The sequence below is a fragment of the Mastigoproctus giganteus genome, chromosome 8, assembly GCF_048544385.1.
Source record: "Mastigoproctus giganteus isolate SK-2022 chromosome 8, ASM4854438v1, whole genome shotgun sequence".
Taxonomy (NCBI): Eukaryota; Metazoa; Arthropoda; class Arachnida; order Uropygi; family Thelyphonidae; genus Mastigoproctus; species Mastigoproctus giganteus.
The window spans coordinates 147,682,828-147,705,240 of record NC_143582.1 but is presented as its reverse complement, the minus strand read 5'-3'; the positions used below and the strand labels follow the sequence as shown (position 1 = coordinate 147,705,240).

At 38.0% G+C, this 22,413-nt stretch overlaps 1 protein-coding gene across 3 annotated transcripts in view; it reads right to left on the bottom strand.

Moving 5' to 3' along the window:
- Positions 1-22,413, bottom strand: part of mIF2 (mitochondrial translation initiation factor 2) — a 405,187-nt gene that overhangs the window by 323,950 nt on the left and 58,824 nt on the right. For all 3 annotated transcript variants that reach the window (XM_090379811.1, XM_090379813.1, XM_090379812.1), the window contains exon 5: positions 6,520-6,637. In XM_090379811.1, the coding sequence (XP_090235937.1) occupies positions 6,520-6,637 (118 nt within the window). The remainder of the gene's footprint in view (positions 1-6,519; positions 6,638-22,413) is intronic.

Here is a 22,413-nt window from a genome sequence, read left to right as displayed (position 1 = left end):
CCAGATCACAGAAAATCATTTTGTTCCCAAACTTATTTTATTTTATCCTGGTTACAGAAACCATTTTGTCCATCCCTTCTTTGGGGTTGGGCCTGCGATATCTATATTACTCAAGGTGTTCAATCTATTAGGACAAAAATCCAAGCCCTCGGCAACCAAAAGTTTTATCAACACTTGATCGCTGCAGTTTTTGGATCGCGTTGTGTTTTGTAATGATCACTTGGTGTCATTCCATCCCGCATAACCCTTTCATCACTACTTATTTCTTCTGGCATGTTTTAGGATATGGACAGAAAGAGAGCGAGACATAAAATAACACATAACATTCATTAAGTAAAGAAAAACATTTATACAGAACTTGCATCCTATCTGGTTATTAATGTAATAATTAAAACATCCACTGCTTCCAAGTTTTCGCTCATAGTGCAACAAGAATTTAATTAAAGTTATAAGATCGTATAGTCAAGTACTTTCATAGTATTCTACGTTCTGCTTTCTGGACATATACATTGCTTGACTTCATTACATACTAAATAACTGTAGGTTGGATAAATTATGATGTACATAAAACAACTTTGTATTCTCATATTTCTAAAGTCAACGGGAAACATTTGGTGACCACGCTATAGGTATCCTGTCACCTCTTATCAAATATTCCCATTATACTTAAGGAGCTAATATCTGTCCATATTTGATTATTTTTACTCCCTTTTGACATTTAGTTTGCTAGGAAAACCTATCAGATACTTTCGACAAGCATAGTTATTCCATGCATTATTAAATTGATACAGATTTTAGTACTTAGGAAGGAAGCATTTTGTTCAGCATAATTTGGCTATTTCACACATTTCATTCACACATAGGAAATGGTTTGCTTACCAGGTTAAACTGATTTCTCCTGGAGCCCCTTATGAGTCCTTTTCTCCAGTGGAAACTAGGGCATAGTCCACTCTGGTCTTCCCACTTCTGCCCAGACACGATAGGAGGGAGTACATGATGTGAGCCTTGTCAATCAATTCAGCCCTGGAGGGAATGTGCAAGGCTCAAGGGTTAGAATTTTTTTCAGCATGGTCTGTGCTTGTTAACAGGAGAGACTGCTTCTACAGGGATGGGATACACTTAAATAGAAAGGGTGCAAGAATATTTGCTGATGCTATCGCAGCAGTGTTAGGTGGGTTGGAAAACTGCTAGCTTGGGGGGATTCACAGACTAAAAGGTTAAAAGTAGCCACAGGCAGAAGTGAAGGTGATCCTTGCACAACTTCTATTAGAATAAGTAGCAACCTGGAGCAAGGGGTGCTGGGGGTTTCAGGGACTGATGGCAGTCTTTTTTTTTTTTTTTCTTTTTTGTTAGTTGTTGGCACATTGGCTTCTATGGCCATAATGCACCTCCCAAGATTTTTGCAGTACTCTGATCCAAGCCCGAGGCGGGATTCGAACCCACGACTTTTGGGTTGCCAGGCAGGCACTTTAGCGACCCGGCTAGCCCAGTCAGCCTGATGGCAGTCATCGTGAAACAGGTGGTTATATGGGATGTGTCAGGGTAACTAGGAATAGTTGCATGTATACCAATGCTAGAAGTATAGTAAATAAATTCGATGAATTTGAAGTGTTGGTCAAGACATCAAAGGCAGATATTGTTGGAATATATCAGAGACGTGGTGTCACACTGATATTAGGAATGCAGAACTGGAATTTGGGGAGTACAATGTGTACAGAAAGAATAGACAGGATAGGAAGGGAGGAGGTGTCATGCTGTTAACTAAGAAAAACAAAATCAAGTGAAGTGCATCCAGTTGATATGAACAGGGCACTGTTGAGTCAGTTTGGTGTGACATAAGCACTGCGAAAACAAAAATAAGAGTAGGAGTGTGTTATAGGCCTAATGACTTGAATGAGTACAATGAACAATTGTACAGAGAAATAGAGTGGGCTAGTAAATCAGAATGTCTTGTAATGGGGGATTTTAACTTCCCAGATATTGACTGGAACTTGTGGGTTGGTCATTCACACACTAGTAAGACTTTTGCGAATTTATTGGATGATTGTTTTCTGTAGCAGCATGTTCGAGAGGCAACCAGAGAGGGCAATACTCTTGATCTGGTTATCAGCATTGATCATTCGTGTATTAAGAATTTGTAGATAAAGGAACCACTAGGTGGCAGTGATCACAGTGTACTGACGTGGGATTTACTTAAAGATATAATAATCATCAGGGGTAAAGGAAAAGGTTTTTGCTTCCGTAAAGGTGAGTACAGTGGTCTCAGACAGTTTTTAAATTCTGTACAGTGGGATCAATTGACAATGTTACTAACAGTAAATTCTAAGTGGTAAGCATTCAAGGAATTAATCGTGGAAGCTACTAAAAGTTTCATACCTGTTAAGAAATATTGTTCAAAGTTTAGGTCTAAATGTTATCAAATGAATCAATGAGACTCATGACAGTGAAGAAAAATGCATGGGATGCATATAAATTATCAAGCGACTCAGAAGCCTATGGCAGATATAAGCTAGTCTGCAATCAGGTCACAAAGGAGGTTAGGCAGGCGAAGGCAGCTTATGAGAAATCTTTGGCAAAGGATGCTAAGAAAAACAGCAAGGATTTCTTCAATTATATAAACTCTAAACGGAAGGGGAAGAATCTGATTGGTCCACTTGATATCGATAGTTTGACTGTTGATGATCCTGCTCCGATAGCAAACAAACTGAATGAGTATTTTGCATCTACATAGACAATTGAGGAGTTATTAAGGTTTGAAAATGGCAGAAGGTTATCAAATTGTAGCAGTGTGCTTAATGATTTTGTAATAACTGAGAGCAAAGTGAAGGAGAAATTGTTGAAGTTAAACATAAGAAAGGCAACGGTAGGAATCAACCAGACAATGACGAACTGATAGCACCTGTAATGACGGCGACCCTTCCTTTGGTGTCATTTTGGGTCCTTTTTATAATCTCAACTCTACTTTCCCCTCCAAGACAAAACGCTCTTTCACTGGCCAGTGGGAGTCACATGTTTCCTGTCCAGAACGGTCGAGGGGTGACTCGTAACCCACAAGGGGTCTTTTTTGTCCCTGGTTGTCTTATTTGGCACCATGGTGTCAGAGATATTAATAAAAACCCCTCAAATAGGCCTCTGAAGTTGGGTATATTCATATTACGTTCTTAGCGTTTTTTCACCAACCTTTCATGGAGTAAAATAAAATTAAAATAAAATAAAACAAAACAAATCTTGATAACTATATTTACAATAACCTGTATTTACAAAATTAATATACGTATTACAATATTAAAAGTATTAAAACACAAGATTAAAATGCATTAAAATATACTAAGTTAAAAGCGATAAAATCCCGTAGCTTTCAAAGGCTCCAGCCTTCTTCTTCAGCAGTACTCTCTATTATTCAGTACACCTTTAAATATCAGCAGGGTAATGGTAGGCATCACATGTTTCCATTCTCACGTGTTCCGCTCTCTTGCATTGTGGAACCGGAAGTGGCTCGAACGGAAGTCGTACGGAACCGTTCATCCTTTTTTAGGATAATAGTCTCTAAAAGGGGGTGAATCCGTACACCCCTATCCGTATTAATGTTGGTTGTAGAGCTGATCCGCAAACTCTCGAGCCACTTACGGTCCCAGAACCTATGCGCCCGATCGGTGATAGTGGCATCGTCTGGGGAGATCTGGTGCTGCTTCTCCCAAAAATGTTCGGCCACGGCGGACTTGTCATATTCCGCATTTCTTATTGCTTTTTTGTGTTCCCCCAGACGATCTTTGAGACGACGTTTTGTCTCCCCTACATAACATTCCCCACAATCCGGGCATCTAATATTATATACGACCCCACTAGCATCCTCTTTTTGAATGGGGTCCTTAACTTGAGACACAACTGTGCGCAGTCTTCGTCCCGGAAGCTGCACACAGCATGTCTGATATTTTCTTAATACTCTAGTTATATAATCCGCCAAGCCCGAATAATAGAAGAGGATGAAATTATGATATCATTTGATGTAAAATCGTTATTCACTTGTATTCCTATTGACCATGGAGTGTGGTGTGCAAACATAGTTTTACAGAGGGATACTACCCTAAATACTAGGACGCAACTTAATCCAGAAGATATTAGGAAGGGTATAGAATTGTGCCTCTCAAGTAACACTATGATTTTTGATAACATTATATATAAGCAGGTTAATGGTACAGCTATGGGCTCCCCCATTAGTGCAATTATAGCAAATCTAGCTATGGAGGAGCTCGAGACCAGAATATTTAATGCTAGTGTTCTCCCTATGCGCCCCTGGAAAAGGTATGTGGATGATACGTTTACATTTGTTCGGAAGGGGAGTGAAGATCATGTGTTGAATATCTTAAATGGCTTCTCCCAATTCATACAATTTACATCGGAAGTTGAAGATGGAGGAGTTCTGCCGTTCCTGGATGTGTTGGTCTGTAGGGAAGACCAGCAGTTAAAGACAAAAGTCTTTAGAAAAACGATGTGTAAAGGGCAATATACGCATTATAATTCAGCCCTGACCAGCCATCATAGGAACAGTGTGATAAGAACGCTAATTAATAGAGCAAAATCACATTGCAGTAACTCCGATGATAGGAAAGCAGAGTATGAACGTGTCACGGCGGATCTTACTAAATGTGGTTACCCCCAGAGGATTATAGATAAATTTATTAATGAAAATCAGAGGAGAGATGAATCTTTTATACCAGTATCTACTGCATACATTCCCTATTATCCGGGCTTGACGGATTATATAACTAGAGTATTAAGAAAATATCAGACACGCTGTGTGCAGCTTCCGGGACGAAGACTGCGCACAGTTGTCTCAAGTTAAGGACCCCATTCAAAAAGAGGATGCTAGTGGGGTCGTATATAATATTAGATGCCCGGATTGTGGGGAATGTTATGTAGGAGAGACAAAACGTCGTCTCAAAGATCGTCTGGGGGAACAGGAACACAAAAAAGCAATAAGAAATGCGGAATATGACAAGTCCGCCGTGGCCGAACATTTTTGGGAGAAGCAGCACCAGATCTCCCCAGACAATGCCACTATCACCGATCGGGCGCATAGGTTCTGGGACCGTAAGTGGCTCGAAAGTTTGCGGATCAGCTCTACAACCAACATTAATAGGGATAGAGGTGTACGGATTCACCCCCTTTTAGAGACTATTATCCTAAAAAAGGATGAACGGTTCCGTACGACTTCCGTTCCAGCCACTTCCGGTTCCACAATGCAAGAGAGCGGAACACGTGAGAATGGAAACATGTGATGCCTACCATTACCCTGCTGATATTTAAAGGTGTACTGAATAACAGAGAGTACTGCTGAAGAAGAAGGCTGGAGCCTTTGAAAGCTACGGGATTTTATCGCTTTTAACTTAGTATATTTTAATGCATTTTAATCTTGTGTTTTAATACTTTTAATATTGTAATACGTATATTAATTTTGTAAATACAGGTTATTGTAAATATAGTTATCAAGATTTGTTTTGTTTTATTTTATTTTAATTTTATTTTACTCCATGAAAGGTTGGTGAAAAAACGCTAAGAACGTAATATTAATAAAAACCGCTCACCTACTTTCCCAGGCTGCCTTCCCTTTTGGCCAACCCCCCCCACGACATCTGTTCTGTTTCCCCGGCCATAAAATCTTTTAAATATCGCGGTTGGTGTGAGAAGCCAGGATCCTGCATTCTTTTCTTGCACTTTAATTAATACATTTCTAGATAACATTCCTTCTGGTTAACGGTTTTCTATGGATGATGTTTTGCTGTGATTGTTATATTCTTTAGCCCATGTGTGTTGGTAGGAACATAGGGTGGTTTTGACTTGCTTCTTATCAGGTATGGGGGAAAATCGTGCAACGCAGTTAGGTCGAGAGGGTTTTACGTTCCCTGAGATCCAGACTTTGCCTTCCTAGTTGGGATTATTTTACTCTATTCTTTCATTTGACACCGGGGGTTTGGGTGGGTGGGTGTATGTGTGTGTGTCACACGCACACTCTATTATAAAAATGCAGTTCAGCCAGCGTTGTGCCATCATGGTGATTTGCATGCTTATAAAACTCAACAAAGTATCATGTGGAATAGTTGATACACTCATAGAACAAGTTGCATGACTTCATAAATAAATTTGGTAAATTGTGGACTCAGTTTGGCAGCGATAAGACTATATTGTTAGTCTGCAGGACCAAAACATACGGTATTTACTTATGATAGTCAAAAGCCTGCTGGCTCAAAACAGAATTCATAGATAACAAATGCCAGCTGGTCAGTTTAGTCATGTTAAGTTAGATGTTATTTAACTTGTATAAAATTGTATTTGGAGAACCAAATCTAGTATTCCAATACTATTATTCAGAGAACAAATTTTTAAATAAAATAATTCAGTTTCACAAAAGGAAAAAAAATAAATAAATAAATAATTTAAAACATATCTGTTTCTGGAAACTTCTGATTTTTGGACAGCCAAATTTACCTTTCTATTACACTGTAAAAAGTTAACAATTACCTTCGTTTGACATCCATAACCTTTTTTGCTGTGGCTTTACTGCCAGGATAGCATATAATTTCACAGCGATATCCTAATATTTTTGCAATATTTTGCAAAACATCAAGTTCAACAATGGCTATTAAAAATAGGAAAAAGTTTATATTACTCATAAAATTCCATAAATACTATTCAGATATAATGAGAGCAAAATGTTTTGAGTCAAGGCCACTTTTGTATTTTCAAGCAATAAAATTTCAAAACACTTATAATCAGTCAACATTAATACATGCACTAACTTCAACTATCCGAAGCTCATAGATAAGCATAACTAACCATTTAGAGAAAGAAACACAAACTGAACTATATATTACTAAAGAAAACAATTTATTATCAACAATGTGGTTTTGAAAATACAAGGTTTAATCAAAAAGTTGATCTATTCAATGATAAATGTTTATGCTGCGAATTTTCTCATATAATCTGCAACTACAGATTTATTCTATTATGCCTACCGCTGATCAAAACATATTTGGAAGCCTTTTCTATTATAAATCTTTTAGGCAGTCTGCCATGTTTAATTTCACAAAACAACAAATCACCTAAAATAAAACTTTATGTTTAATTTGGGAGTACAGTAATCAAAATTTGTATGGTGCCACATCACATGAATATGGCAGGTATGCCATGACAAGAGCATTCCTGTTGGTCAAGAATTGCTGGAGACAGAAATCAATGTGAGGGAGTCAAAACCATTTTTTCAGGTCATTTATATCTCTCAAAAAAATTTCTTGGCTGCATTATCCGTAAAACCTTGTAGAATGGCTTTTGATACCATCTGCTCATTTAAAAAAATGTAATCAGCATGACCTTGTTTATGGTAGTTTCCATTAGAAGCTTGAACTTTGGTTCCTGGATTATGGGTGTATAGCCATACACCATGACTCATCACTCGTTATAATTTTTGTTAAAAATGCAGGATACACACAGCCTACTCAAATGAAATGGGAACTCAATGCTATCTTTGATCTTGAGTGAAAATGTGAGGGAACAAACTTGGCAACTATGTACTACATGCCCAAATCTTCAGTTAAAATGTCCTGAACTGAATAATTGAAAGAGATGTCTCCTCGGCAATTTCTAAAATGACTAAACACCAGTCTAATCAAATGATTGTGCAAACTTCATTATGTTTTGACTCTTTTGAGATGTTGACAGACAAACACTTCTTTCTTCATCTTCAAGTTAAAAATTTGCCTCAAGAAACCTTTGAAACTGTTTTAAAAACATTTCTTTTCATCACAGCACCATTTCCATGAACTGTAACAAGCATTCCACAGGATTCTGTGGCTGAGTTTCCAATTTTACAACAAAATTTAATGTTCATACATTGTTCAAATTTCTTCATCCTCAGTAAAAGCAACAAATGAAAAAAAAAAAAAAAAAAAAAAAAAGTGATCACCCAGAGCAGCTTTCCATTAGAATAAGGATAACATACCTACAAGGAAAATAATCAATGAATGTGAAATTCTGTATATTCAAAAAATACCAACAGAAATGTTAACATTTGCACAAAAAGCCCATGGGAAATCTGCTGCATCCATATTTAGAATGCATAACCGGTTCAAAGTGTAAGAACCAACACAGAAGATGAACCTATCCAAGGATGTTCGGTAACATCAATAATCTGGTCAACAGCTAAAATGTTTCAATAAAAAAATTAGTCAATTTCAACTAATATTAATGTGCTAAATATGAATATGACAGTTAAAACGCATGATTAGCTCTTAATTTTGATGATACTATACATGTCACTTTCAGCAGTGGGAAAATTTTGGGAAATTTTCTTTTGGGAAAATTTGGCCTTGAGGTAAAATAAGTTTACCAATGGCTGCAGCCAATGGTGCTGAATCACACTATTTCCTGTCTAGATGCATCAGTCATTCTGAGCCAGGCATCTGTCTATGCTACACTTGCTTTCAACTGAGCAAAAACTTAAAAATTAGAGTGTAAATATTTCGGATACTTTTTGTTACTTTTGTGGTAAAGTGACATTTGCATCACAAAACTATGCCATTACTCTGATTTTAAAAAAAAGCATACAACTATTAGGCTGCAAGGTTGGAGAAAACCAAGGCAAAAGCTGGGCACCTAATATTTGCTGCAATACTTGTGCTTCTAATCTCTGCAGCTGGCTAAATCACAAAGGCCACTCAATTCCTATGATATGGAGAGAGTTTTCAGCTCATATGATTCTATTAATAAATTAATAGAATCATGACTCAGACCAGAGCGGCAAAGCAAAAGGCTCAAGCTAATGGAAGTGCTGTGGCTCAGAGCAGAACTGAGGGGGGCAGTTGTCCTCTGACTCACAGCCTTATAAAATGCACTGTTTGCTTGATGTTTGCAGAGCAATCGGGTACGGGACATGATACTGCCAAGGGGGATGTCTTTGTGTGTGCACGATGCAAGGAGTGTATCGATATCAAGCAACAACTCGGCGTTCTTGTGGGCCTATATGAGAGCTTGAAGGACAGGGTGGATGCCCTCGAAGAAACTAAATTGAGGGGCCCATCAAGCTCTCAGCTGCCCACATCAACGCCAGAGCTTGCACTTGGGCATCGCGTAACACAGAGACAACCCCCAAGGCAGAATGCGCTGGTCCCAAAGGAACTAGTAGTTGTTGGTGACTCTATTGTCAGGGAAACGGGGAACTTGCTTTGTAAAAAAGATAGGTGGAACAGGACCAGGGTATGTCTGCCAGGGGCAAAGCTTGATGACGTTGTAGAGCGAATATCATCTTTTAAGGGCACAAAAGGTGATATAGTTGTACACATTGGCACTAATAATATTAAGAGTAGGAGACCGGCAGAATTACTTAACAAGTACAGGTCACTGTTGAACAAAAGCCGAGAATTAGGGTTGAATTTGAAAGTGTCTGCAATTCTGCCCAGACACGATAGGAGGGAGTATATGATGAGAGCCTTGTCAATCAATTCGGCCCTGGAAAGACTGTGCAAGGCTAAGGGTAGAATTTTTTTCAGCCTGGACTGTACTTGTTAACAGGAGAGATTGCTTCTGCAGGGATGGGATACACTTAAATAGAAAGGGTGCAAGATTATTTGCTGATGCTATCGAGGCAGTGTTAGGTGGGTCGGAAAACTGCTAGCGTGGGGGGAGACAAAGACCAATAGATTGACAGTAGCCACTGGCAGAGGTGAAAGAGATTCTTGCACTGCTTCTATTAGAATGAGCAGAAGCCTGGAAAACAAGATGCATGGTATTTCAGACACTACTGGGAGCCATTGCGGTACAAGTAAACACATGGGTTGTGTTAGGGTAGCTAAGAATAGAAACAGGTGCAGGTATACTTGCGTGTACACCAATGCTAGATGTTTAGTAAATAAATTTGATGAATTTGAGGTATTGCTGAAAACATCAAAGGCAGATATTGTTGGGATATCAGAGACGTGGTGTCACACAGATATAAGGGATGCAGAACTGCAATTTGGGGAGTACAACGTCTACAGAAAGGATAGACAGGATAGGAAGGGGGGAGGGGTTATGCTATTAGTTAAGAAACACATAAAAACCAAGGAAGTGAAGCCAGTCGACATCGCCGGACAGTGCAGTGTTGAGTCAGTTTGGTGTGACATAAGCATTGGGAGATAAAAATTGAGAGTAGGAGTGTGCTATAGGCCTAATGACTCTGATGAGTATAATAAGGAACTGTACAGGGAAATAGAGTGGGGCAGTAAATCAGAGAGTCCTATAATGGGAGATTTTAATTTCCCAGATATTGACTGGAATTTGGGGGCTGGTTACTCACACACTAGCAGGGCTTTTGTGGATTTATTGGATGATTGTTTTCTACATCAGCATGTTCGGGAGGCAACTAGAGGAAGTAATACTCTTGATTTGATTATCAGCAGTGATTCTTCATGCATTAAGAATCTGCAGATAAACGAACCACTAGGTGGCAGTGATCACAGTGTGCTGAAGTGGGATTTACTCAAAGAGGTAACTAACATTAGGGGTAAAGGGAAGGGTTATTGCTTCCGTAAAGGCGACTACGATGGACTGAGACAGTATTTAAATTCTATACAGTGGGATCAACTGATGATGTTACCAACAGCAAATTCAAAATGGGAAGCATTCAAAGAACTTATCTTGGAAGCTACTAAGCTTTACATACCAACTAAGAAATATTGTTCAAGGTTTAGGCCAAAATGGATGTCAGATGAACTAATGAGGCATATGGCAGAGAAGAAAAATGCATGGGATACTTACAAATTAACACATGACACAGAAGCCTATGATAGATACAAGTTGATATGCAACCAAGTTACAAAGGAGGTTAGGCAGGCAAAGGCAGATTACGAGAAATCCTTGGCAAGGGATGCAAAGAAAAACAGCAAAGAGTTCTTTACTTATGTTAACTCTAGAAGGAAGGGGATGAATCAGATTGGTCCACTTGATATTGATGGGTCAACTGTTGATGATCCTGCTCAGGTAGCTAACAAAATGAATATTTTGCATCGACATTCACACATGAGGAGTTATTCAGCAAGGGGAATGCCAGAGGTGTATTCAACTCTAGCAGTAAGCTACAGAATCTTGAAATAACTGGGAGTAAAGTGGAGGAGAAACTGTTGAAGATAAACACAAGAAAGGCACCCGGGGTGGATGGGATCTATCCAGTTATATTAAAGGAGGCAGCAAAGGAAGTAAGCAAACCCTTAGCCATAATTATGAGAGCTTCCTTGGACTCAGGGGAGGTACCCATGGACTGGAGATGTGCAAATGTGACCCCAATTCACAAAGGAGGATCAAAGGCTGACACAAGTAATTATAGACCTGTGAGCTTAACTTCTGTTCCAGGAAAATTAATGGAGGCACTGGTTAAAGAAGCACTGCAGGATCATTTAGACAGTACTTCAGTTATAGCTCAGACACAGCATGGTTTTGTTAAGGGGAAGTCTTGCCTGACCAACTTGATTGGATATTATGATGCAGTCACAAAAGAACTGGATGCAGGGAATAACTTTGATATTATATACTTGGATCTTAGAAAGGCTTTTGATACTGTTGCACATGGAAGACTGCTACACAAATTGGAGCAGTGTGACATTGGAGGCAAATTGCTGCTATGGATAAAGGGGTGGTTGAGGGGGAGAAGACAGAGAGTGGTAATCAATGGACACTGCTCATCGTGGACTAATGTTATTAGTGGAGTCCCTCAGGGCTCAGTGTTGGGTCCATTATTGTTTTCTGTATTTATAAATGATATTGATGATGGTATATCAAGCTTAATGTCCAAGTTTGCAGACGATACAAAGGTTGGCAGGGTTGTCAAGGACACTACTGACACTATGCTGCTGCAACAGGATCTGGAAAGGTTGAGCAGATGGGCTGAGAGGTGGCAAATGAAGTTTAACATTGACAAATGTAAAGTACTACACATGGGAAACAGCAACCCCAGAGCAACGTATCAACTCTGGTACTACACTGACAGTGGTAGAGAATGAAAGGGACTTGGGGGTGGTTGTGCAGGCAGATATGAAGTTCTCTGAGCAGTGCAGACGGGCTGCAAGAGTAGCTCATGGAGTATTGTCAATGATATACAGGAATTTTTCCAGCAGGGATAAGGAGGTGATTATTCCATTGTATAAGGCAATGGTCAGGCCACACCTAGAGTACTGTATACAGGTCTGGAGGCCTCATTTCAAGAAGGATGTAGAGCTGCTGGAACGAGTACAGAGAAGGGCAACAAGATTAGTGAATGGAACAAAGGGGTGCTCTTACGAAGAAAGGCTTAAGTTTTGCAAATTACAGTGTCTGGAGACTAGGCACCAGCGAGGTGATCTGATAGAGGTGTATAAAGCCTTGAATGGTTTAAGCATGCTCAATGCTGATGGGATTCTTCCTCTAGCTCAGAAAAATCACCTGAGAGGGCACAAATTCAAATTGAGGAAAGACAGATGTAGGATAGACGTGAGGAAATTTGCCTTTAGCCAGCGGGTGGTTGGTTGGTTGGTGGAACAGACTTCGGTTGATAGCCTAAATAAGTTTAAGGCTCAGCTGGACAGGTATTTGGAACGAGCAGAGGGGTGAAGTGGAGGTGGGGTTTTTTTTTTTTTTTTTGGCTGATGCTGCATAAGCTTGCTTTCTTGCATCAAATGCCTCTACTAATGCTAATGCTAATATAATGGACTGTTACTTTTGTAATGTGGTATCCCCCCCTTCAACAGGGGATTTTCAAGAAGAAAAAGTGGACCTTAAGCTACCTAAATATACCATTTACTATTTGACCAGTATCCCATAGAGAAGGACATCCCATTTCTGAGCTACTAAATCTGATGGAGTCAGCTGATGGCTGAGATAAATCACCTGAACCTTGCATATCAACAGATCTCAATTTTATTTTCAATTTCCACTCTACAGAGCCACACAAAATTATGCAAAATGAATTAAATAATCTTATCAGAGATTTTAATTTACCAAAAAATAAGGCAGAACTTTTAATATTGACCAGAACCCTCAAGACTGGAGACTTCACAGATTTTTCTAAACTGAGTTTAAAAGCAGTGCTACTACATAATGGCAAATGTACTACCATCAATTCTAATAGACCATGCAGTTCATGTGAAAGAACTGCAGGATAACACAAAGCTTCTTATTGAATCCACCAATTACATGGAGTATCAATGGCAGATTTGTGGTGACTTAGTTACTGCCATCTTGTTAGGAATGCAGCAGGGAAATGCACTGATGTTTTCTTTGTGAATGGGACAATAGAGCATGGTCTTCTCGTTACACAAGAAAATATTGGCCTTCAATGGCAATCACTCAATTCGGGGGGGGGGGGGGGGATGTCCATTACAGTCCACTAGTTGAGGCAAGCAAAATCCTGTTACCATAAAATTGGGACTTATGAAACAATTTGTTAAGGCCATGTATCAATATGGATCAGCTTTCAAAATACCTCAAGGAAAAATTTCCAAGGCTTAGTGAAGCCAAAATAAAGGAAGGTGTGTTTTCATTGGCCCACAGATATGGGACCTTCTCAAGGACAAACAATTTGACCAGATCCTCCATGGTGGTCAGAAAGTGGCCTGGGATGCTTTCAAACTTGTAGCAAGAAACTTTCTGGGAAACAACAAAGCAGATAACTATAAACAGCTTACGAGAAGAGAAGCCTTCTGTCATCATACTATAAATTAGGCTGCAACACATCATTAAAAATACACCTTTTTCACTCCCATTTGGATTTTATTTTTTCCTGGACAACTGTGATGCATTAAGTGATGAGCATGGCAAGAGATTCCCCTCAGGAAATCTCAATGATGGAGAAGTGATACCAGGGCAGATGGAACTCTGAAATGCTAGCTCGACTATCGTTGGACTGTGATAGTGATGCCCCCAGATGTGGGGTATAAATGACAAGAGAAAATGTGTAAAATGTAAAAACAAGTGATTTTATGTTATCAATACGATTTAATTTTTTTTTTTTTTTCAATAACTATAAGTGTATTAATTCTTATTGTTTTAAACTGTTTTGTATAAGTTTTTTATAATACAATGGTTTTTCAATATAAAATATATTAAAGCAGTACGATGGATGTTTATTTATCCCATTTTAGGCCTATGCAGCATATTTTATAAAATAAGACATAGGTATTTTCAATACTTGAGCAAAATAATTTTTTAATGCTGATTTCTCAACTCCACACATGCAAAACAACATAGAAAAAATACAGTTGGACCTCTATATAATGAAATCAATCGTTCGCTTGAAAAAATTCATTAAACAGAAATTTCATTATAAAGAAATATGACGTTTTCAACAATGAATTATACTAATTCAACATTCAAAAATATAATAAAAAATGGAAAATAAATCAGAAATAAGTGGGAATCAATAAATTTTCTAACATTTTAAAACAATTAATTCATTAATATATATATATTAAGAAATTACTACTTACATGATGCACCAATATGTTAGTATACTTTCAAGAATCATTTCGTAAAATATTTGGTTATTTTTTGCTATACGCTGGATTTTACTGTACATCATTCATAAAAATGTTTGCAGTTGTTTAAATACTCAAATATATTTTCTGGCACATTTTCTTCACACTGAAGGCCTTGATGCAAAGTTTCAAATGCCACCAACATTTCATGTTTGGAAGATTTAATATTGCCCTCATTTTCATCCAACTCATCATCGATATTGTCACTAGTTCTTTGAATACTCTTCAAAATGTTGGTGTCACTCGATATTCAGCTACTATGACATCGTTATGAACTCCTAAGTTGTCAAGAACAGTTTCTCCACTGATCAAACGTCTCGCTTGGAGTTCTTCCCAATATAGTTCACCCTATCATCACTGGTAATTGGCATTTCAGTAAAACCTGCTTTTGCAAAACAATTCTTAATCGCTGTTTCCGTCACGCCTTGCCTCCACACTTTCGCCAACTCTGATGTGCACATCCGCAAACCTATAACAGAATCTATAGATTGGTTCATTTCTATTCTCAGTATATATTGTTTTTTTTTTTCAGTATGCACCTTTGTTAGTGCATTTTCAAATTATTGATAATGCCTTGATTCATTGGCTGCAGTTTAGATTAAGTATTCGGAGGGAAGAAAACAAGCTTCACACTTATAAGTTTCGAAATAACTGAGTGAAGGTGAGCAGGGCAATTATCGACAGTCAACACGATTTTTCTGTTTTCTTTCGTTATCTTTCTATCAAAATTTAAAATCTAGTTTAAAAATTTCACTTGTCATTCAAGATTTTTTGTTGTAGTGCAACTCTAACGTTTCTCCTTTGAAACATTGGGGTTATTTACTTTTGCCTATTACCAAAAGATTCAGTTTTTTATTAGCAGTCATATTTGCACCAACCAAAACTGTAATTGTCTCCTTACTATTCTTACCACCTAAACATTTATCACCTTTAAAAGTCGGTGTCTTGTTCGCTAAACATTTTAAAAATAGACCTGTTTCATCAATGATGAATATGCCTTTGGGCTCATAAGTCCTACATAATTTTTTGTTTCTTTACAATGGGTACAGTCTTCTTCAATTACAACCCCACTTTCACCATAAATAACTTTTTCGAGTAAGCTGTGGTGCTTTTTAAATTGTCCATCCAACCAGAACTGTCTTGGAATGTTTTTATGCCTAGCAAATATACTTACTCCATACCCTTTCCTTTTATTAATGGCCCTGATATTGGCATGTTTTGGTCTTTAATCAACTTTACCCCTTAAAAATGGCTTCATCTATATCTTCATACAGGTATGATTTTGAACGCTTATGACTGGGTCCTGTTTCCTCAAACGGCTTGAGAATAGAAATACGGTTTTTCAGAATGGCTGACACACTACTGGCAGGAATATCAAATTTTAAAGCAATTTCTTTTATTTTTTTTTTAATTCCCCAATCTACACTATTAAGCATTTCCACTTTTTCCACTACATTCAAGGATTTCCTCTTAGACATTGAGGTTACTTGCACAGCAACTAAAACAAAACTGATTTAGGGATTACCTGCACCTACCATATAAACAGAGACACGTGAAATTTAGTGAAAGTGTGGATGACTCATTTCTGCAAAACAGATGAATTTCCGGAATAAAGGAAATTCACTCTCTCCTAATTCTCTAATAGGTGCTTACAGTAGAAAACAAGTTGACCAAAGCCTTTGTCTGCATTGCGAATATGCCTTAATCTTTGCCAATAGCTGCAGACATCGACAGCAGTTGACCAGCGCAACTTCTTGGTACAGCAGTGATTTAATAGGTTTTACTAAGCACCACTAAATTGTGGATGTTTTAGCTCTTAATTTGTGCTCTTCAGAATTAATCCCTTTAGCTCTTAAAATCTAAAGGGATTGATTCTTAATCCTTTTAGCTCTTAATTCATGTTTCCTGCAGCATCAGCTCTATTTGCTCAAAGGTTAAAAGTACGAAAAAGGCTTTGGTTTGGTTTGGATTTTATTGGAGCATTAGCGACTAAGGCTATAATGCGCCAAGACCAGGTAATATCTAAAAATTTAACATCTCAGTGACCTAATTAATTAGGCCACCATGTCCAGATCTAAAAACAAAAAAAATAAATAAATAAATAAATAACAATAACATATAAATTTTAAATACGATTAAAAACCTTTATTGCTTTCAAAAAGCTAAAAATAGCAGACACGTCATTGTCGGATAAAATCTGACTGAGTGTATACGGCTCAGTCAGATGATTAAAAGCGGTAAAACGGGTGCTGCTAAAATCTGGACAGTCAATTAAAAGGTGTCTGATCGTTAAAATTGTGCCACAGCACACACACATAGGAGGGTCATCAGCCCTCAGCAAAAATGAATGTGTCAAATGACTATGTCCTATTCGGGTCCGGGCGAGAACAACTTCCTCTTTACGATTCCTGCGCAGACTAGACTGCCACGGTTCAATTACAGGCTTTATACGATATAGTTTATTCCCAGTCTGTCTATTCCACGAATCCTGCCATTGGGAATGTATCTTTCGGTGTATTATTTGCCTGTAGTCTGTATAGGGGACTGACAGGCAGCAATTATTATTGGGAACTGCTGATTTGGCTGCGGTGTCAGCCAAATCATTTCCCCTAATCCCAATGTGGCTGGGAATCCAGCAGAAGCGGATATCATATTCACGTTCATGGAGGAGAAAGTGAATCTTCTGCTGAATGCTAGACAGAACTGGATGAGAATTATATCTTACAGTTATTAAAGCCTGTAACACACTGAGAGAGTCGGAATATAAAATGAACTGCTGGTATTGGCATTCACTAATGTGATCCAAGGCTAACTCTATAGCGTGCAGCTCTGCAGTAAAAATGCTGCATTCAGAGGGAATCTGCTCTGATGTAGTGCTGTCTGTAAAGACAGCAGCAGATCCCACATATGATTCCGACTTCGAGCCGTCTGTGTAAACTGGCGCAAAGTCAGAATGTTCAGCTCGGTGTGCTGAATGAAGCTGTAGGTAGACAGACGATGGAGTGTCCGACTTTCCCCAATTTCTAAGGGGCAAGTCACATGCCGGAACATGAGCATGCCAGGGTGGAAGGGGTTGCTTCGGTGTTTGAGCAACCTTGTCTACCTTGATATTAAGTTCTTTGAGTAGCTCTTGGAGACGAATACCAAAAGGACGATTGGCAGTCTTACGGGTGTTGTACAAATTTTCCCATCGTGCTCAAAAACGAATGGCCACGTAGGATGGTCTGGCAGGGATTTCAGTTTTAGAGCGTAGTTTAGAGACAACTGCTTACGTCGAAGCGATAACGGTGGTTCGTTTGCTTCGACGTATAAGCTCTGGACAGGAGATGTTCGATATGCTCCAATAGCGGTACGGAGAGCCAGACGAAAAAGGCATACCCAGGTCTCTCAAAATAGTTTGTTATATGAAAACTATTTTAAATGTAATGACCAGGGGGAAATAAAAAAAGTTTGCTATATAGAAAATTTCGCTACATGGAAGTTCATTAAAGAGAGGTCCAACTACTTTCATCAAAAAAAAATAATAATAAATAATATATTGAAAATTTGTTGTTTGTTTGTTATTTGGTTTTTAGGAGCATTAGCAACTAAGACCATATTGCTCCGGGGATATGTGGTGGTCATTGGCTTGAATCCTGGTCTAATCAAGAAGCGTGTGCTACGCACTGCGGCTCCTGCCCACCTGGCTACGGAGGCGCCTGAAAATTTGTTGACCAGTGTAATTGATGAGATTTTTAGTACAGAATCTGCAATCATCTTTGAAGATAGAAATTATAGTCAAAAATTTGTAGAGGCTTTAGGTATTAGTTATGGGAGCATACGAAACATTATGAGAGAATTTTTAGAAATAACATGTTTATTCATGTCGGGGCTCAATTCCTTACTTCTGAACCAAGATTGGTTTGAAATAATATTTGTGTTCACCTCAAAACAGCCACTAGAGAGGAGTCCTGGATCCACCTGTGCACCTGAATCAAAACAACAAAGTTTGCAATGAAAATATAGCATCTACATACCTTCAAATAAGGCAGAGGCAGTGAAGTCTGCTGGCAAGTGTAGGATCACAATCTTTTTCTATATAAAAGGCATTATTTACAATGAATGATATTGTGGGAAAAAATACTATGTCTGAACAATAAACAGTGAAGTTCTAAAGAAATAATCTGAAAGTGGACCAGAAAAGCCCAAGCTTGAAAATGCCATAATGACTACTGATCACAAAAATGCAGAAGTGCACACATCCTCAATTATTGAGAAAACACTGCCCGAGTTAGGCATTAAAAGAGTTCCACACCATTTCTGCAGTTCAGATTTTGCCTCTTAAATTTTTGTCCATTTCTTAATATCAATAGTGAAATAAAAGGTTTCTGTTTTTCCCCTCAGACTTCTGAGTGATGTTTATTAGTGGGCTAATAAACATCTCACTTGTATATAAGCTATTATTGCTACTTGTATATAAACAGAAGTTCAATTAGGCAAGCATTATATTTATTCTCATTCTGGTATACCAAAACTGAAACTGCTAGATTAAAAAAGATATATAAATAAAATTATATAATTTTATATATATATAATTTTGTAAATAAAACGATCTTTATTTACAAAATATACAATGTATATTATTACTGTATTAACTGTAATTAAAAAAGTTAATAAAATAACTAAGAAATTTGCAGATAAGTTACTTAACTAATCGAAGGTAGCACTAATGGAGGAGAAAAAAGGGATACAATGAAGAGAAGAGGAGGCGGCATTGTTTTGTGAACTCCATATCAGATTTATATATGTTACTATTCTAGGGTTAAATAAAAATTAAATAATATATTTATTTTTATTTAGTATTAATAAATATTAGAAAACTAGAATCAAGAAATTGATTCTTTTAGATCCTGAAAATTGGAAGGTTTAGTTTTTTTTTAAGAGATCCTGCTTTACCCAGAATTCTCTGAACTACATTCCAGAACTGTCCAAATGACTTTTCCAGATTTTTCTTACAAAATGATCTCTATCTAATGCACAAAATTCAATTTAATATATAAATTACTATCCAATATTTCATTAAAAAACCCAACAATATAAAAGCAACTTGAATAATTACTCAGAATTATGATATTTAAAAAAGAATGACATAAACATAATGTAGTAGTCTTTGACACAATTAGAAGTGTTTTTATCAGGTCCATAAGCCATAAATTTATAACAATATAAATGCAATTTCATAACATAACTGTATCACAAAAGTACACAACATTACTTGAAATAGAATAGTAAGTACGGCTGCTGCTGAATAATATTGATATAGTATAGTGTTATTATACTTGTATCTCTAACTTTCTAATGGTAAACTTAAATTAAATTTAAGATTAAAATCATGTATCAGACTACAGAAAAAGCAAAAGGTTCAAAGCAATGCACTAGGAATGCCTTGACTCATGAGAGAACTGCCAACAGCAGTTCTCTGACTAATCAACATTTTATAATTTGTTCTGCTAGCTAACTCTTTGCAAAATTATCTTTAGCCAGAAATGATACAACCAAAGAGGATGCCTTTGTGAGTATTTTGTAAGGAATATAAGGAAGTTAAGTGCAAATTCAATGTTCCGATGGGTTTCTGTGAACTCTTGAAGAACAGGGTTGATTACCTCAAAAGAATAAGAGAGGGTCCCATCAAGCACACAGATGCCCAGCTCAATGCTAGAGCCATAGCTTGAGCAACAAAAATAATTCAAAACACAATACCTTCTCCTCAATAGCTATGACTGGTCCCACAAAAGTTAAAAATAGTCAGTGACTTTACTGTCAGAGAAATAGGGAATATATATATATATATATATATATATATAAGCATAAAAGCTAATAAGCTTTTTATGCCAACAAAGAGATTTGTTCAAGATGGATGTCACATTAACTGTGAGACTAGTGGCAGAGAAGGAAAACAATAATGTGAGGAATGATTATAAATCAGCAGGTGGCATGGAAACCTACAGTAAATACAAATTACTCTGCAATCAGGTCACAAAGGAGGTTAGGCAAAAACTAAGGCATATTAAGAGAAGCCCTTGGCAAAGAATACAAAGAAAAGTGGCAAATAATTCTTTACACATGTTACATGCACTAGAAGTAAAGGGATAAACAACATTGGCCCACTAGATATGAATGGCATAACCACTGATGATCCTGTTCAGGTTTTAGATGCAAAATACATACAGTGGATTCCGGTTAATCGGGGCAGCCGTTTATTTGGGGCAAATCTTAAAAAACAGAAACCAATTGAGAAAATAGCCAGGGTTTACGCTTAATTGGGACAGCATGCCGTTTAATCGGGGCAGGAGACCACAGCACTGGAGATTACCCTCTGATTGTCTCCGAATGTACCACGTGGCTCGGTCGAAATTCTGGAGGTCCAAACCATAAAACAATAAAAACAATTAGCAGTCACCTGTTTATTGGGCTTTTCTGTTAGTGAAACGGACAGTAAACTCGATCTTACTGAATTTGCGATAATACCGACAACTGGAATTCTGTGGGTTATTATGATGAAATGTGTTTATACTTCCATGGAATCTTCAATCATATATAAGCTGGTCCGCAACAAAGTCACAAAGGAGGTTAAGCAGGCAAAGGCAGATTATGAGAAATCTTCGGCAAAGGATGAAAAGAAAAACAGCAAAGAGTTCTTTACTTACGTAAACTGTAGAAGGAAGGTGATGAATCAGATTGGTCCACTGGATATTGATGGTTCAACTGTTGATGATTCTGTTCAGGTGGCTAACAAACTAAATGAGTATTTTGCATCTACATTCACACATGAGGAGTTATTCAGGAAGGGAAACGCCAGAGGTAAACAAAACTCTGGCAGTGAGCTAGATGATTTTGTAATAACATAACTGAGAGGAAAGTGGAGGAGAAATTGTTGAAGATAAACATAAGAAAGACACCTGGGGTGGATGGGATCTATCCAGTTAGCATTAGCATTAGTAGAGGCATTTGATGCAAGAAAGCAAGCTTATGCAGCATCAGCCAAAAAAAAAAAAAAAAAAACCCCACTTCCACTTCACCCCCCTGTTCGTTCAAAATACCTGTCCAGCTGAGCCTTAAACTTATTTAGGCTATCAACCTCCACTACAAGGGATGGAAGTCTGTTCCACCAACCAACCACCCGCTGGCTAAAGGCAAATTTCCGCACGTCTATCCTACATCTGTCTTTCCTCAATTTGAATTTATGCCCTCTCAGGTGATTATTCTGAGCTAGAGGAAGAATCCCATCAGCATTGAGCATGCTCAAACCATTCAAGGGTTTATACACCTCTATCAGATCACCTCGCTGGTACCTAGTCTCCAGACACTGTAATTTGCAAAACTTAAGCCTTTCTTCGTAAGAGCACCCCTTTGTTCCATTCACTAATCTTGTTGCCCTTCTCTGTACTCGTTCCAGCAGCTCTACATCCTTCTTGAAATGAGGCCTCCAGACCTGTATACAGTACTCTAGGTGTGGCCTGACCATTGCCTTATACAAGGCAATAATCACCTCCTTCTCCCTGCTGGAAAAATTTCTGTATATCATTGACAAAACTCCATGAGCTACTCTTGCAGCCCGTCTGCACTGCTCAGAGAACTTCATATCTTCCTGCACAACCACCCCCAAGTCCCTTTCATTCTCTACCACTGTCAGTGTAGTACCACAGAGTTGATATGTTGCTCTGGGGTTGCTGTTTCCCATGTGTAGTACTTTACATTTGTCAATGTTAAACTTCATTTGCCACCTCTCAGCCCATCTGCTCAACCTTTCCAGATCCTGTTGCAGCAGCATAGTGTCAGTAGTGTCCTTGACAACCCTGCCAACCTTTGTATCGTCTGCAAACTTGGACATTAAGCTTGA